Source organism: Balaenoptera ricei, chromosome 4 (genome assembly GCF_028023285.1).
Source record: "Balaenoptera ricei isolate mBalRic1 chromosome 4, mBalRic1.hap2, whole genome shotgun sequence".
NCBI lineage: Eukaryota > Metazoa > Chordata > Mammalia > Artiodactyla > Balaenopteridae > Balaenoptera > Balaenoptera ricei.
The window spans coordinates 77,223,097-77,240,428 of NC_082642.1; the positions used below are offsets into that span (position 1 = coordinate 77,223,097).

At 38.3% G+C, this 17,332-nt stretch overlaps 1 protein-coding gene across 4 annotated transcripts in view; it reads right to left on the reverse strand.

Moving 5' to 3' along the window:
* The window catches only part of MCCC1 (methylcrotonyl-CoA carboxylase subunit 1), a 62,763-nt gene that overhangs the window by 16,800 nt on the left and 28,631 nt on the right, over nucleotides 1–17,332 (reverse strand). For all 4 annotated transcript variants that reach the window (XM_059920595.1, XM_059920597.1, XM_059920596.1 and 1 more), the window contains 5 exons: nucleotides 16,598–16,709; nucleotides 14,938–15,019; nucleotides 7,337–7,464; nucleotides 3,980–4,163; nucleotides 1,630–1,739 (listed from right to left, as the gene is read on the reverse strand). In XM_059920595.1, the coding sequence (XP_059776578.1) occupies nucleotides 1,630–1,739; nucleotides 3,980–4,163; nucleotides 7,337–7,464; nucleotides 14,938–15,019; nucleotides 16,598–16,709 (616 nt within the window). The remainder of the gene's footprint in view (nucleotides 1–1,629; nucleotides 1,740–3,979; nucleotides 4,164–7,336; nucleotides 7,465–14,937; nucleotides 15,020–16,597; nucleotides 16,710–17,332) is intronic.

Below are 17,332 nucleotides of genomic sequence, written 5' to 3' on the forward strand. Positions count from 1 at the left end.
AAAACCCACTTCATCATCACTATACATCTGCACACAACACTATGTAATTTACTATGATGAAGACAACGTAGGAAATGGTGTTGGGTAGGTAGCATGGAGACGTTTAATTGACTCAGGTTAGGAAAGCAAGTAAACGTTAAGAAACTTAAATGAGATTTACTTGCAAGATATTGAAGACTTGCCGCTCAGAACACACCCACGAAATAGGAAAACCGCAAACAGAGTAAGATTGCTGCACTGGGGATGGGTAGGATTATACGACCTGAAAAGAGCTTCCTTCCAACACTAAAATCCAACTTTGACACACTGATATAAAAATTTAAAAAGGTATAAAATTAACCCAAATCCACCCAATAAATGGGATCCCGGGCAAAACTGCTATTTGAGCCTTGGGTTCATTCATTCATTCACTCATTCATCCATTCATTCATTTATGTTATAGCCATTTACTGAGTGTCTTTTATTTTATTTATTTTTAAAAAATTTTATTTATTTATGGCTGTGTTGGGTCTTCGTTTCTGTGCAAGGGCTTTCTCTACTTGCGGCAAGTGGGGGCCACTCTTCATCGTGGTGCGCAGGCCTCTCACTATTGTGGCCTCTCTTGTAGTGGAGCACAGGCTCCAGACGCGCAGGCTCAGCAGTTGTGGCTCACGGGCCTAGTCGCCCCACGGCACGTGGGATCTTCCCAGACCAGGGCTCGAACCCGTGTCCCCTGCATTGGCAGGCAGACTCTCAACCACTGCACCACCAGGGAAGCCCCCTACTGAGTGCCTTTTAGGTGCCAGGCCCTGACCTGGATACTGTGGACACAGTGAGGAACAAAACACAGTCCTTGCCTCCACAGAGCTTACATTCAAGGGACAGATGACAGCAATATCTATAAACAAATATCTAATATAATGTCAGGTGATATGAAGAGAAAGAAGGCTGGCTAAAGGAAGAGAGAACAGCAAAGGGTTCTGTGGGGTGGCCTGGAAGGACTCTGAGGGTCACAGTGAGCAGGGCTGAGGACGGTGAGGAGGGAATCATGTGCGGGAAGAATATTCTGGAAAGGAGAACGGGAACACATGGCTCCATGCTGGGTGTGTCTAAGGAGTAGCAAAGAGGCCAGTGTGGGTGGAGCCACAGAAAAAGGAGGTTTGATCAAATTCACGATATATAATAATTTGAATATCACAGGTTAATAAGAAGTCCTTCTATGAAGCTAAATCAATGTGGTACGGGACTTACTGCACCAAGGAAATGAATGGCTACAGAAAAGCAACAAAATCTTTCAAATGGGTAAGACTGAACATAATTATCTTCCTTCACAGAAAATAACACCAGACTATAGGCCACACGCGTGTCGTGGCCTCATCTACAGGATGAATAGAAATTTCATACTGAGGTCAACACTGATGCTGATAGTTTTAGTCTTGCAATCTTTCTTTTCTAGCTGAAATTAAGAAGTCCTCAAACTCTATTCTGACCCATAGGAAATTCTCCCATGTGAAATTATTCTGTTTGTGACATATGGGTAATTGGAGGAAATAAGTTGACAAGGACAAAGCTGACCAATCGTAACAGTCACGCTTGGCTGTAGAGAGGCAGAGAACAACAGGGCCACTGACACGGCCCCAGGTCACTCACACTGTACTGTCGAAGGCTGTACCTCAGTTTCGTCAACGCTGCCTGGCGATCTGCAGCCCACACAACCAGCTTTGCAATCATGGGGTCATAATGCACTGAAACTTCATCTCCTGAAATTGAAAAACCACAGTAACCAAAGTTAAAACTTAAAGAGAGCAAGTATGATAAGTAAGACATTCTCCTGGGGCTTTATGTACATTTCACACTTAATCCTCACAAACTCCTGCACCACAGATATCCTTACCACCATTTTATTCATGAGGAACTGAGGCTCACGGGGGTTTAAAAACAGAAGTTGTTAAGGAGGGTGTGGCCATCCAAGAGCACCACGCCCCAAATAGTCATTCAATGACACACAGGCTGGTTTTCCCCATCCTATCTTCGTCTGAACCTTCTTTTCCCTTCTCATTTTAGGAAGTCAGTACAAACTCCCTCTACCCTCTCATATCACAATCACTTCTGTCCTTGGCATTTCCTTCCCTCCACCCCCTCAGTTTCCTCATCAGAAAAAAAAAGGACAATAATTCCTCTATCCTATATGCTTGTTGGGAGGATTGACAATCAAGTGCCAAATGCCATACCTGGCAGAGCTGATAAACAAATAGCAGCTGTCATTACCGTGACCAGAGTCTCAGAGAACAAGAATGTGAACCATGCACATCTCACTGGTTAGAATGGTTCAAGACAAAAGGATGTGGTGTGTTACACAGAATACTGTTCTAGGGACCCTTCTGTGATTTTGACAGGCCACTGGACCCCTCTGAACCCCAGAGTCTTCATCTGTAGAATCAAGGGGTTAGATCACACTCCCTTATCCACCCAGCCATCCACCCACCCACCTACCAACACATAGTGAACACCTTCTAGGCCTAGGCTTGAGCAAAGTCCTGCAAATATAACATAGAAGACACAGTCCCTCTCTTAAGGCTCTTATAGTCTAATGGAGAAGCTAGACAAGGAGTAAAAGATCATCAGAAGATAATATAAAAGGGCAATGCCCAAGGTGAATACACAAGGGACTCAGGGAACACAAAAGAGAGGGGTTGGGGGAAGCTTCCTGGACTAGATTATCCTCCTCAGTGCCAGGATGTGAATCTGGGAGTCTGTTTTAGAATTACATCTGTTATCCTTTGAGCACCTTTATTAAAGTATATTGCAAGCTTTGCTTGCCTCACAGATTTTTTTTTTTTCTATTGCAAGTTCCCTCTTCTCTCTATGATGTGCCGCTGATATGAAAAAATTTACTGACTACCAAATCTTGCTGTGGGTTAGCCAGAACTCTCAAAATGCTGCCTGTTTATCATTAAGAAGTCCTCATTCATTTTGGCTTTCCAGACCCTATACAATTTGCTCTCATTCTGTATCTCCAGCCATATCTCCAACTACTCACTGTCCTGAACCCTTTTCTCCAGCCACATATTTTCTCACAGTTCTTCAAACACATGTTTAGTTAAACCCTCTTTTCTTCACTTTTCTGATATGCTGTTATATCTGCCTACTCAAATCCACTCCAGACTTCCTCTTAGAAACATGTCCTGATTATACCAGCCTAACATAACCTGTTATTCCTGAGAATTGCTGTATTTTATCACTCACCATCTGTATAACTTCTCTGGCAACTAAAGTTAAGGTGGCAGTAGACAGTGGTGGCTCAGAGCATAAAACCTGGAGCCAGAATGCCTGGGTCTGAATTTTGGCTCCAAGGGTGACCTTGGACAAGTCACTTCTCTGTGCCCTGGCTTCCTCATCTGGAAAATGGGAGTGATAATAACACCTATTCATAGGGTAGTTCTCATAGTTAAAGGAGCCCAGGTAGAAAAATCACCTAGAACAGTGCCTGTACATAGTAAGTGCTAAATAACTGTTATGACCATCGTTATTAATCATACGTGAATCGTGACAGTTCTTGCACTGTCATTTTTTTACTTTTCTTTCTTTCATATATTACTGTTTAGCTTGCACTAAATTTATTTATTAATTTTTCAGCTTGACTTTCACTACCTCGAAGGCAGAGTGCCTTGGACATAGCAGTTATCAGTCACCTTAAATTATATTTGGAACTAGGCAAAGTAAAAAATATAAAACAGTACCCACAAAATATTTGTTGCTTAGGCTTGACTAAGTGCTGCTGCATTTCAAAAAAGAGAGTAGTACTGCTTAAAAATACTAGTTACTCTTTAAAAATGACTATTCCAGAAGGAAAAGTAAAGATTACAGAGAAATCAATTAAATCCTTTATTTTAAAGCACACTAGATATATCCACAAGACATAGGGAAAAGACCCCATACAAAACCAATAATGTACTAACAATTTTTAAACACTGAGACTTTTTGCTTTATTTCACTTTACCTTGCCGTACTCCAGTTTCAATCCTAGTGGCAAGGTCTGCTCGAGGGGTGGAGAGATGCACTAATGGTCCAGCCCCTGGCATGAAGTTATTGTTAGGATCTTCTGCATATATTCTAGCTTCAAAGGCATGGCCCCGCAGAGTTATTTCTTCCTGGCTCAAAGGAATCTTCTCTCCTGCTGCAATCTGGTAAAAGAAGAGTATGTGCTTCTTATGAATATACACCTTCTAGCAGCTATGAGACTTAGTCGATGGTCTTATTCTTTTCTACGTAAAATGTACATCAGGACTTTATAATGAAGCCAAATAAAAACTCTTATTTTATCCACCCACTCGAGTATTGGGCAAAAGCAAAAGTAGATTAAAAAACAGATGCAGCTTGAAAATACTGTACTAATTACAATGGGTTTCTAGAATTTTTAAATAGAGAAAACAGGCAAACCAATGACTAAATCACAAATGTAAGTATCAGTGCTTTTTCAATATAATGAAAACTGAAATTTCTTACTGGCAAGATATTCTCAGTTTTCATTTAAAACATTAGCACTCAGTTACCAAATCAAGCTTTTTTATAGTAAATTATTAGCTGGTGTTTAGGACTATTTTCACAGCTATGCCTAAAGTGTGGCATTAGTCATCTTTGTCATCTTCATCACCAAGTGATCAAGCAAAACAAACGGGAACATGATGTTTTTTAAATTTTGTTATGTTTATGTATATTGCAAGATACCAGATTATAAACAGGATGATCAGCATTGTTTATCACTACTGTAATTATTATTATTTTGGCTTATATACTAATACAACAAATCTCTCTCTTCAACTAATATAACTTGGAAAAGGCTATTGGAGGGCACACTGTCCCTCTCTTCTCTCTCCCCTTAAGTTTTCCTCCAAGATGAGAAAATGACAAACTGAGATGGCAAAAGATATAGGGAAAAACTCTAACTTAGCAGCACACTGAACTAGACAGGTAAGTGTAAAACAAGCAAAGGTTTCATCTCTTTAAATCTGTAGATAAGAAAAATCAGGAACCACAACAGTTAAAATGAAAGGAAAATGGACTAAATTGAATGGCTTTATGCCATGGTTTTTGGAGCCAAAGACTCTGCAGCCGTATTGCCTGGGTTCAAATTCTGTCTCTATACTTATTCTGTTCTGGGCATACTCATATTCTGGGTAAGTTTCTGTAACCTCTTTTTTTTTTTTTTTTAATTAATTAATTATTTATTTATTTTTGCTGTGTTGGGTCTTCGTTTCTGTGTGAGGGCTTTCTCTAGTTGCGGCAAGCAGGGGCCACTCTTCATCACGGTGCGCGGGCCTCTCACTATTGCGGCCTCTCTTGTTGCGGAGCACAGGCTCCAGACGCGCAGGCTCAGTAGTTGTGGCTCACGGGCCTAGTTGCTCCGCGGCATGTGGGATCCTCCCAGACCAGGGCTCGAACCCGTGTCCCCTGCATTGGCAGGCAGATTCTCAACCACTGCGCCACCAGGGAAGCCCTCTGTAACCTCTTAATGCTTCAGAGAAAAATGCCTGGCATAAAGTAAGCACTATGTAAGTGTTAGCTATTATCATTTCATTCTAATCCTTTATAATAAAATACTCTTTAATGTTCTAATAAAGAATTCTATTTCAAAAAAAAAAAAAAGAATTCTATTTGTTTTAGTATAAAAAAGGGAAAGAATGACCATATGTCCGTATTCTAAGATGTGATCTTATTGCTGACTATATAGCGCAATTTCAACCTGGCTATCTTTGCCTATCTGTTTTCCTCTGAAGTTGGCTTCTATCTGGGCCCAGAAGAGACTGACCCAACCATGCCTCTGGGTACTTAGAAATTTGTACCATCTGAGTTCTCTGGGGCTTAGACATTGACTCTTTGGAAGCCCTGGACCTTGGATATTTCACCAGCCTCTCCTGAAACCACTAACCATCTGAACCTGCAGCCTGGGCGCTCACATCATTTCTCCCTTGCTCTAGGAAGCTGGTGGCTCCACAGACAGGTCCTGGAACTTGAACTCTTGCCTCACCACATGGAGACACCCCTTGTTTTACCTCTGTTTGGAAGCCAGACTCCAAAGTACCTTGAACACTGTAAACAAGGTCCGATGGCATCCCTAAGTTCTAGAAACCCTCCCCAGATGATAAAAGCCTGTTTCTCTTTCTAAAGCTCTTACAGTTTCTTGACTTGCAGAAATAAATGTCTGCTGGTCCCCCTAATGTCCAAAAGCTTTCTCCTCTTTAATCCTTGGAAACCCTTTACCCTTCATGATTTCAAAATTCTGGATTCTTGTGGTTACCGCTTCAGAAAAAAAATATTCCTTTCCTTGAATTCTGGAAACATAAGCACTCTTTCCAAAAGTTTATAAACCCGCTACAGTTTTCCTGACACTTACTAACACTTACTAGCCTGATGTGCCTGGTTATCATTAGCTCCCAATGCCCAGAAGGCCCAGAAGAATCTTATGGCTCAATTAAAACCACCAATCATCCCCAAGGAACCAGCAAAAGGAATGTTATATTACTGTCCACAGAAGTTCTGCAAAGACAAAATTATCAAAATAATCAAGACTTTAGCATCACAACGTGGAAAAAATAATTTCGTTTCAGGCTATATAAAGAACCAAGAATCCTACAGAGATCAAGAATATTCATACTACTTAAAAACATTTTTTATATTAAACAACAGGTTGTAAAAATCTACTGTTTTCAATAAAGAGAACAAAACAGACTAAGTTATTATCATAAATATTTGAAGGAATAAGCTTGTAGAACTCAGGTTCAGGCCAGTGAAGAACAGTTGTAGACTTAAGACTTCAGTAAAATTCAGTAGATGTGTCACAGAAATGTTAAAGTGCTTTAAAATTTTCTAAACATTTACTCTGAATGGCTACATTTATCCCTTCATGGGCCATCAACAGTCTGTCAGCACTTGCATGTGGACCCCTCTGTTAATCCAGACCCTTCCCTTGGCTCTTCATTCCCATCTTTTCCTTAGCTTATTTCACCTTGGCTAGCATCTGTCCTGCCTCTAAAATCTCATGATGGTCTGGACCTGAATGATGTGGTCTCAGAGCACAAGGCTTTGTGCTGAGACAGTGTGGTCACAAGCAAGCCTCAGTGACAGCAGCTCGCCTGCTGGCTGCCCCATGTCTAAGGGGGAAAGATGGTAAGTGACAGATTAGGATCTGAGTCCATAAACTGCATCAAATGTAATGCCACCTTTAACCTCCCATTTTCCTATCCTCATGACAACCACTAAGAATTGAACCCTTGTCCAAAGCGATGCCTCCTTTCAAGAGGTTTTAAGAAGGGAATGTATTCTCGACACTGATTTTTAACAGAAAAAATACTCCCACCCTAAGCTGCCATTCCACCAAGTCAGTTCCTGTGATCATCTCAGTAACAGGATGTTCCACTTGCAGCCTTGTATTCATCTCCATGAAGTAGAAATTGTGCTTTGAGTCCATAATAAACTCCACAGTTCCTAAATATAAAATACAGTCGTCACATTTCAACAGTATATAATCAGTAGGAATCAAAATCTTTCTTGATAGATCATATCAAGTTTTACAGCTGCCTTCATTCAATGGTAAACATTTTGCATTTCATGAAGAAAACATCTCATATTTTGCAGCAGCAAATGATTCTCAATCAAAAATACGGAGCCACATGAAATTTAACAATAGAAAAGTATATTTGGGGTTTCAAGCAAATGGTAAGCCCAAGTTATGAATCAGTCTCAGCTGTTGTAGCAGTTAGAACATGGTTGGACCATGTGTTACTGCTTCTGCGTACCAAGACCCCTGGAAACCTCACTGTGACATCCCATCTCACTCTAACTCTGTGGAGAAAAACACAACATTTTTTTCTCCTGACTGTGCGCTTTGGAAGTGTCTTTAAAAGTCCTTTTGCTAGTGACCCATGGGGAGATTACTTAGTAACTAAACACTGTGTTAATGTCTTATCTACTGACATTCTATTAAGTACTACACTTCCCCCAACTTTATTAAGGTATAATTCCAGACAGTAAAATTTATCTATTTTAAATATAGTGTGCTGAGTTTCAGCAATTGAATACAGTCATATAACCACCACCACAATGAAAATACAACATACTTCCATCATCCAAAACATTCCCTTGTTCCCTTTGCAGTCAGTCCCTTCACCAGGCCCCAGCTCCAGGCAATCACTGGTCTGCTTTCTATCACAGGTTTTTTCTAGAATGTCATATAAATGAAATCATATAGTATACAGTCTTTTGTGTTTGAATTTTTTTCACTTAGCCTAAGGCTAATTCCATATAATTTAAAACTTGCTTTTCCAACTGTGGATCACAACCTATTAGTGGATTGTAAAAATTTAGTGAAGACTTCCAGTTTCTGGCCCAGCATGGAAGGAACTTAGAAGTTACCATTCCATTCTGACAACAAGAAAAAGCTGAATAAGATGAAAAATCAACAACTCTTCTTAGATGCATCACAGACATGAGGTTACAAGGCAAACCGCTGCCCCCCAAATTAGAGAGACAGAAAGGTGAAAACAGAGACTCACAACTTACTGGAACAGAAACCCATGAGCAAAAACCTCTGTGGGAACAAGTACTAGAGAAGGAAAACCTGGACTGTAATTGACGAATTGCTGGAGGCTCAGTGTGGACAGTTCCAAGAGTTAAAAACCCCAGGGGGGATGAAGTTATAGGGAGCTCCCAACACTTTTATAAGTTTTACCTCCAGAAGCTCTACCAGGTCCTCACAGTGAACACTGGAGAAAAAAATCCTTGAGTTTCTAGCAGTGGGAGGGGAAAACGAACCATATGAAGTATGCCAGAGTTCTGTTCTTCTGAACAAGATCTGTCCTTAAGAGAAACTATTTTATTAGAGCCTAAACTATTGGGATTTTATCAGGGCCTAATTAATGTAATTGAGAGAAGAGAAATACACAACTACAGCCATTCTGTCCCACATAAGGGAATAAATAAAAAACAAACAAAAACCAACTGAAAAACACTGATGAAGTTCACAGTTCAGAGTGCAAGCTCACCAAAAGACTTAGACTGAATCACAGGTCTATAGAACATTTCACCTTCCCTGTACCTAACCAATACACTACTAAAGACCTATTTACCACAGTTCCTTTTACCTGGTACATCAACGTCTGGCTATCAAGAACAAATTACATGGCATCCTAAGAGGCAAAAAACACAGTTTAGAGAGACTGAAAAAGTATCATAACCAGACTCAGGTATGATAGAATTATAATTATCATAATTATCTGATAGAATTATCAGAACAAGAACTTAAAAACCCTTTAATTAATATGTTAAGGGTTTTAATGGAAAAAGTACACAACATGTAAGAACAGTTAAATATAAGTAGACATGGAAATTTTAAGAAAGAAAAAAAAAAATCTAAAGATCAAACATACCATAAGAGAAATGAAGAATGCCTTTGATGGACTTATCAGTAGATTGCACACAGCCAAGGAAAGAATCTCTGAGCTTGAGGATATGACAACAGAAACTTCCAAAATTAAAATCAAAGAGAAAAAAGACTGAAAAAAACAGAACAGATTATCCAAGAACTGTGGAGAACTAGAAAAGGTGTAACATATGCATAATGGGAATACCATAAGATAAGTAAAGAAAGGAACAAAAGCAGTATCTGAAGCAATAATGACTAAAATTTAATGTTGGACACTGAATCACTGATCCAGGGAGGTCAGAGAACACAAAGCAGGATAAATGCCAGAAAAACTACACCTAGGCAAACTATACCTACAATATCATTTTCAAAGTACAGAAAATCAAAAATCCTGAAAGAACCCAAGGGAAAAAAACACACCTTACTTATAAAGGAGAAAAGATAAGAATTACATCTGACTTCTCCTCAGAAACCATGCAACCAAGAACAGCAGAGTGAACTATTTAAAGTGTTGTCTAAAAAAATCATCAAGGGCTTCCCTGGTGGTGCAGTGGTTAAGAATCCGCCTGCCAATGCAGGGGACACAGGTTCGAGCCCTGGTCCGGGAAGATCCCACATGCCGCGGAGCAACTAAGCCCGTGCGCCACAACTACTGAGCCTGCACTCTAGAGCCCACAAGCCACAACTACTGAAGCCTGCGTGCTTAGAGCCTGTGCTCCGCAATGAGAAGCCACCACAGTGAGAAGCCCGCGCACCGCAACAAAGAGTAGCCCCCGCTCGCCGCAACTAGAGAAAGCCCATGTGCAGCAACGAAGACCCAATGCAGCCAAAAATAAATAAATAATAAATAAATAAATAAATAATTTTCAAAAATCTATAAAGAAAGTCAGTCAAGTATAAAAAAAACCCATCAACCTAGAATTCTGTACCTTGTTAAGTTATCCTTCCAAAGTGAGGGAGAAATAAAGACTATCTTAGATAAACACATATTGAGAGAATTTATTGGCAGTAGACTTGCCCTGCAAGAAATGTTAAAAGAAGTTCTTCATAACGAAGGAAATGAAATAGGGTCAATAATCCAAGACGTAACAATCTTTAATGTTTACGCATCTGAAAACAGGGTGTCAAAATACATCAGGTAAAAACTGAGAACTGCAAGAATAAATAGATGAATCCACTAATCAATTGGAGACTTTAATACCCCTCTATTAGAAATGGATAAACCCAGCAGGCAGAATATTAGTAAGGACATAAATGAACTCAATAGCACAGTCAATAAAATGGAATAATTGACACCTATAGACTAATTCATCCAACAACAGCAGATTACATATTGTCATACTTGCATGGAACAATCACCATGACAGACCACATTCAGGGTCATAGAAAAAGACCTTAACAAATTTAAAAGAATAGATAACATATAATGTCTGCTCTCAGACCACAATTAAACTAAAAATCAATAAATTGAACTAGAAATCATAACAGAAAGATAGCTGGAAAAAAATCCCCAAATACTTGCAGATTAAACAACACACTACTAAATAACACATGTGTCAAAGAAGAAATCTCAAAAGAAATCTAAAAATTGTTTAAACTAGATGAATATGAGGATACAACTTTTCAAAATTTGTGAGATGCACAGAAAGCAGTATTAGATGGCAATTTATAGCATTGAATCCATATATTTGAAGAGAAGAAAGATCTAAAATTAATCTAAGCTTCTATTTTAGGAAACTAAAAAAGGAAAAGCAAATGACTTCCAAGGTAAACAGAAGAAAAGAAATAATAGAGTAGAAATTCATGAAACTGAAGACAGAAAATAGAAAAAAAATCAACAAAACCAAAAGTTGGTTCTTTGAAAAGATCAATAAAAGTGATAAGCCTCTAGACAGGTTATCTAAGAAAAAGAGGACAGAAATTACTAATATCAGACATGAAGGAAGGAACATCACTACAGACCTTATGAACATTAAAAGGATAATAAAAGAATATTATTAACAACATTATGCTCACAAATTTAATAACCTAGATGAAATGGGCCAATTCCTTGAAAGACACAATCTGCCAAAACTCACACAAGCAAAAAACAGAATTTAAATAGGCCTATATCTATTAAAGAAATTGAAACAATCATTAATTACCTTCAAAACAGAAAGCAGCAGGCTCAGATTGGTTCACTGGTAAATTCTACCAAACACTGAAGGCCGAATTTATACCAATTTTCTACAATCTATTCCAGAAGACAGAATTTTTCCTAACTCATTCTATGAGGCCAGCGTTACCTTAATACCAAAACCAAAGACGTTACAAGGAAACTACAGACCAATATCTCTTAAGAACACTGATGAAGTAATCCTCAAGAAAATATTAGCAAATCAAATCCAACAATGTATAAAAATCCCACCATGACCAGGTAGGATTTATCCCAGGTATGCAAGGCTGGTTCAACATTAGAAAATCAATTAATGTAATCTATCACATCAACAGGCTAAAGCAAAACCATGTGATCATATCAATAAATGCAGAAAAAGCATTTGATGAAATCTAGTACCCAATTATAATAAAAACTCTCAACAAACTAGGAACAGAGGGGAACCTCCTCAATTTGATAAAGAAGATTTACAAAAACCTACAGCTAGGGCTTCCCTGGTGGTGCAGTGGTTGAGAATCTGCCTGCCAATGCAGGGGACACAGGTTTGAGCCCTGGTCTGGAAAGATCCCACATGCCACGGAGCAACTAGGCCCGTGAGCCACAATTACTGAGCTTGCGCGTCTGGAGCCTGTGCTCCGCAACAAGAGAGGCCGCGATAGTGAGAGGCCAGCGCACCGCGATGAAGAGTGGTCCCCGCTTGCCACAACTAGAGAAAGCCCTCACACAGAAACGAAGACACAACACAGCCATAAAATAAAAATAAATAAATAAATAAATAAATAAAATTAAAAAAAAAAAAAAACAAAAACCTACAGCTACCATCATACTTAATGGTGAGAAACTAGAAGTCTTCCCACTAAGATCATAAATAAGGCAAGGATGTCCACTTTCACCACTCCTTTTCAACATCATACCAGAAGTCCTATCTAATACAGTAAGACAAGAAAAGGAAATAAATGGTATATAGATTGGGAAAGAAGAAATAAAACTGACTGTTCACAGATGACTTGATCATCTTTATAAAAAATTCAAAAAAGTTGACAAAAAACCTCCTGGAACTAATAAGTGACCATATCATGGTTGCAGGATACAAGGTTAATATACAAGAGTCAATTGTTTTCCGACATACCAGCAAACAAATTGAATTTGAAATTAAAAACACAATACTATTTACATTAGCACCCTCCCCCATGAAATAGGTATAAATCTAACAGAATATGTATAAGATCTATAAGAGGAAACTATAAAATTCTGGTAAAAGAAGTCAAAGAAGAATTAAATAAATGGAGAAATATTCCATGTTCATGGGTAGGAAGTCTCAACATTGTCAAGATGTCAGTTCTTCCCAACTTGTTATATAGAGTCAATGCAACCCCAATCAAAATCCCAGCAAGTTATTTTGTGGATATCAAAAAACTGATTCTAACGGTTATACGGAGAGGCAAAAGACCCGAATAACCAACTCAGTCTGACAAAATGACAAAATGGGAAGACTGACACTATCTGAATTCAAGACTTACTATAAAGCTACAGTAATCAAATCAGTGAAGTACCAGTGAGAGAACAAATAGATCAGTGGAACAGAATAGAGAGTCCAGAAATAGACCCACATAAATATAGACAACTGATCTTTGACAAAGGAACAAAGGCAATACAATGGAGAAAAAAACAGTCTTTTCAAGAAACGATGCTGGAACAACTGGGCAACTACATGCAAAAAAAAAAAAAAAGAATCTCAACATAGACCTTACAAAAATTAACTCAAAATGGTTCAAAGACCTAAATGTAAAACACAAAACCATAAAACTCCTAGAAGACAACACAGGAAAAAACCTAGTTGACCTTGAGCATGGTGATGTCCTTTTAGATACAACAGCAAAGGCATGATCCAAGAAAAAAATAATTGATAAACTGGACTTCACTAAAATTAAAAACTTCTGCTTGGTGAAAGACAATGTCAACAGAATGCAAAAACTAGCCACAGACTGAGAGAAAATATTTGCAAAAGGTACATCTGATGAAAGACTGTTATCTAATATATAAAGAACACTTAAAGCTCGACAATAAGAAAGCAAACAACCCAATTAAAAAATGGGCAGAAGACCTGAAGAGACACCTCACCAAAGACATACAGATGGCAAGTAAGCATATGAGAAGATGCTCCATATCATATGTCATCAGGAAAATGCAAATTAAAACACTGAGATACCACTACACACGTATTAGAGTAGCCATATTCTGGAACACTGACAACACCAAATGCTGGTGAGGATGTGGAGCAACAGGAACTCTCATACTCTGCTGGTGGAAATGCAAAATGGTACAGCCACTTTGGAACGCTTTGGCAGTTTCTTACAAAACTAAACATACTCTTACCATGTGATCCAGCAATCATACTTCTTGGTATTTACCCAAATGAACTGAAGCTGTGTCTACACAAAACCCTGTACACAGATGTTTATAGTAGCTTTATTTATAATTACCAAATTTGGATGTCCTTCAGTAGGTCAGAAGATAAGCAAACTGTGGTACATCCAGACAATGGAATATTATTCAACACTAAACAGAAATGAGCTATCAAGCCATGAAAAGATATGGAGGAAACTTAAATACATACTACTTAAATACATATTACTAAGTGAAAGAAGCCATCCTGAAAAGGCTACATACTGTATGATTCCAACTATGTAACGTTTTAGAAAAGACAAAACTATAGAAGCAATAAAAAGATCAGTGGTTGTCAGGGGTTGGAGGCAGGGAGGAATGAAGAGCATATTTAGGGCACTGAGACTATTCTGTAAGATATTACAATGGTGGATACATGTTGGACACGTGTCATTATATATTTCTCCAAACTCAAAGAATGTACAACATCAAGAGCAACCCTAATGTAAACTATGGACCCTGGGTGATAATAATGTGTCCATGTAGGTTCATCAGTTGTAACAAAAGCACTGCTCTGGTGCTGGATGTCGACAGTGGGGGAGGCTGTGTTGGGGGGGACAGGGGGTGTGGGAACTCTTTGAACTTGCTGCTCAATTGTGCTGTGAACCTAAAACTGCTCTAAAACATTTAAGTTTACTAATTTTGAAAAATGCAAAAAAATCATTTTAGCGATTTTATTTCAAAATAGGATAGAAAATATCAAATAGCATTATACAGAATTAGGCTAAGTACTGTTTAGTGACTTTTTTCCCCCAATATACATGTATATAAACATAAACACGTTCACATACTGGTTCTCAACGTAAAATGTACTTCTTAATGTGGATATAGTCAAAAAAGTTTTAAAGCCAATGATTTCAAAGCTGTATGTTTCGTTTGCCTTTCAAAACACAAATGAACTTTCCTCCTCCTCTGTTAGAAGCCAATCTTGACATACCTGCGCCAACATAATTTACAGCTTTAGCAGCTCTGACTGCAGCTTCTCCGAGCTTTTTTCTTACTTCAGGTTTAATACCAGGCTATGAAAAAATATTTGAAATAAATTTCCATTAGTACTTTGTTCTACTAGAAGTTTCCATTAAGATTCAATAGTACATTTCTATGTATCAAATATTGCATTAAAGAGATAATAAGGATAAATATCTAATGTTATACATTTCATCATGAAATACTGTCTTATACCACAGTTCAACTGTCCCTATACCAAAGTTTAATGATTCTGTTAGTAATTTCTATGAATTGCAGATATTACTTAGCATAATGACATATCTCTGTCCCTTGTACCTACAAAATAACTATCTTTTCTTTTTTTTTTTTGGCCGTGCTGTGCAGCTTGCAGGATCTTAGATCCCCAACCAGGGATGGAACCCAGGCCCACAACAGTGAAAGCACTTAGTCCTAACCACTGGACTGCCACAGAATTCCCCAAAATAACTTTCATGATCATATGTCCACTTAAAATTACATATATCAATACAAAAACTTTGAAAAATTTCTATTTGTTTCAAGATGATAAAGCAATCTGGGTCATATGCCCAATAATTATCTTGGAATAATGGTAAATGTTGAGATTGCAAGTTAATAAGAAAGGTTCAGGGACTTCCCCGGCAGTCCAGTGGTTAAGATTTCGCACTTCCACTGCAGGGGGCGCAGGTTCAATCCCTGGTTGGGGAAATAAGATCCCGCGTGCCGTGCATGGCACGGCCAAAAAAAAAAAGGTTCATAAAATGTCTATCAATAAGTAGGCAAAGCTTTTTAACATTGTTAAATGGTGCTCTACAGATTTTTATTTAAGCAATCACTGCTTGAAAATAAGGCTTTATTGAAATTATTGTTGACATTTACTTCAGACGGTATAATATACTCTGCAACAGAAATTAAGTTTTGAATACAGTATGAGAATAACTAACTGATTAATCAGAAACCTTAGATCTCTGACCTTTTAGAAATACATATTGAAAAAAACATGCATATAACTTTGGACAAGAGGCCTACGGCAGTAGCAGATTCCAAAGAAATGTAAATCTGAAAATAGGTAGTCCTAGGAGTAGGCCTTGACCCGGGTGACAACCTGAGTCAATCAAGAGGTAGACTCAGATGTAAACAATTGTAAGGGGGCAAAAGTGGCCAAATAAGAGCAAATCCAAATCTCTCCTCTATACAACATAACCTTTAAGTTGGGAAGATGATTAATATATTTTAGGAACATCTGAAACACCAGTTAAAAGAATGTTCTTCATAAAAAATACATTCAATTAACAAGACCATTCCATTCCTCAAACACGCTAATTAATTACAATTTAAAATCTGCATGGAAACGGTAGCTGTTCACTGTAAGTCAGATACTACTTGGATCAGAGCAGATCTTCCCAGAAACCATCCAGAAGGATCATAGTCTTAGTGTGCCCTCAGTATGGTAGCCCCAGAATATCAACCCTTCCTCATCCCCAACACTGCAGTGAGGCTGTATTACTACTGGGGAATGTTGTTCAGCAGGACTTGGGGGGAATACTAGCTTCACAGATTTCTGACCCAAAAGTCAGTGACTGAGATTTACAATATAGAGAAGCTGACAAATTTCTTTACAAGATCCTTACCCCTGGGGCCTCCTCAATGATCTTCTGATGTCTCCTCTGTACACTACAGTCTCTTTCAAACAAGTACACAGCATTGCCATGGTGGTCACCAAACACCTGGACTTCCACATGCCTATTTAAAAACCCAATGAGAAGTTTCCATTTCTAGGTTGAACATTCAAGAAAAAAAAATTATATATATGAAATGAGTGAGAAATAAGAAAAGACAGAAAACACTGGAGACCATATTCATGACCTCACAGTAGGGGCAAGTTGCAAGCACAAACTGCCAAGGAAAAGACTGATAAATCTGAATACATCAAAATTACAAGTTATAGTCACAATTCATGTATCCTCAAAAAGTCAATGAAGGTATACTTTTATGATCAGGGGATTTTAAAAAAGCAACTCTTACAGTCAGATTTTATAAACTAAGGCAGACTGGAAATTATAATGGCTCATCCATAGAAAGGTTAAGAAATAAATTTATATGGATCATTCGTTTTTTAAGAATATACTAACATTAAATCATAAAAAACAAAAAAAAGGAACTTTAATGTTGAGTGTAAAATAGTAAAATTATCAGAAATCATATTAAGAGTAAATGCAGGACTTCCCTGGTGGCGCAGTGGTTAAGAATCTGCCTGCCAATGCAGGGGACATGGGTTTGAGCCCTGGTCCAGGAAGATCCCACATGCCGCGGAGCAACTAAGCCCGTGTGCCACAACTACTGAGCCCTCATGTCACAACTACTGA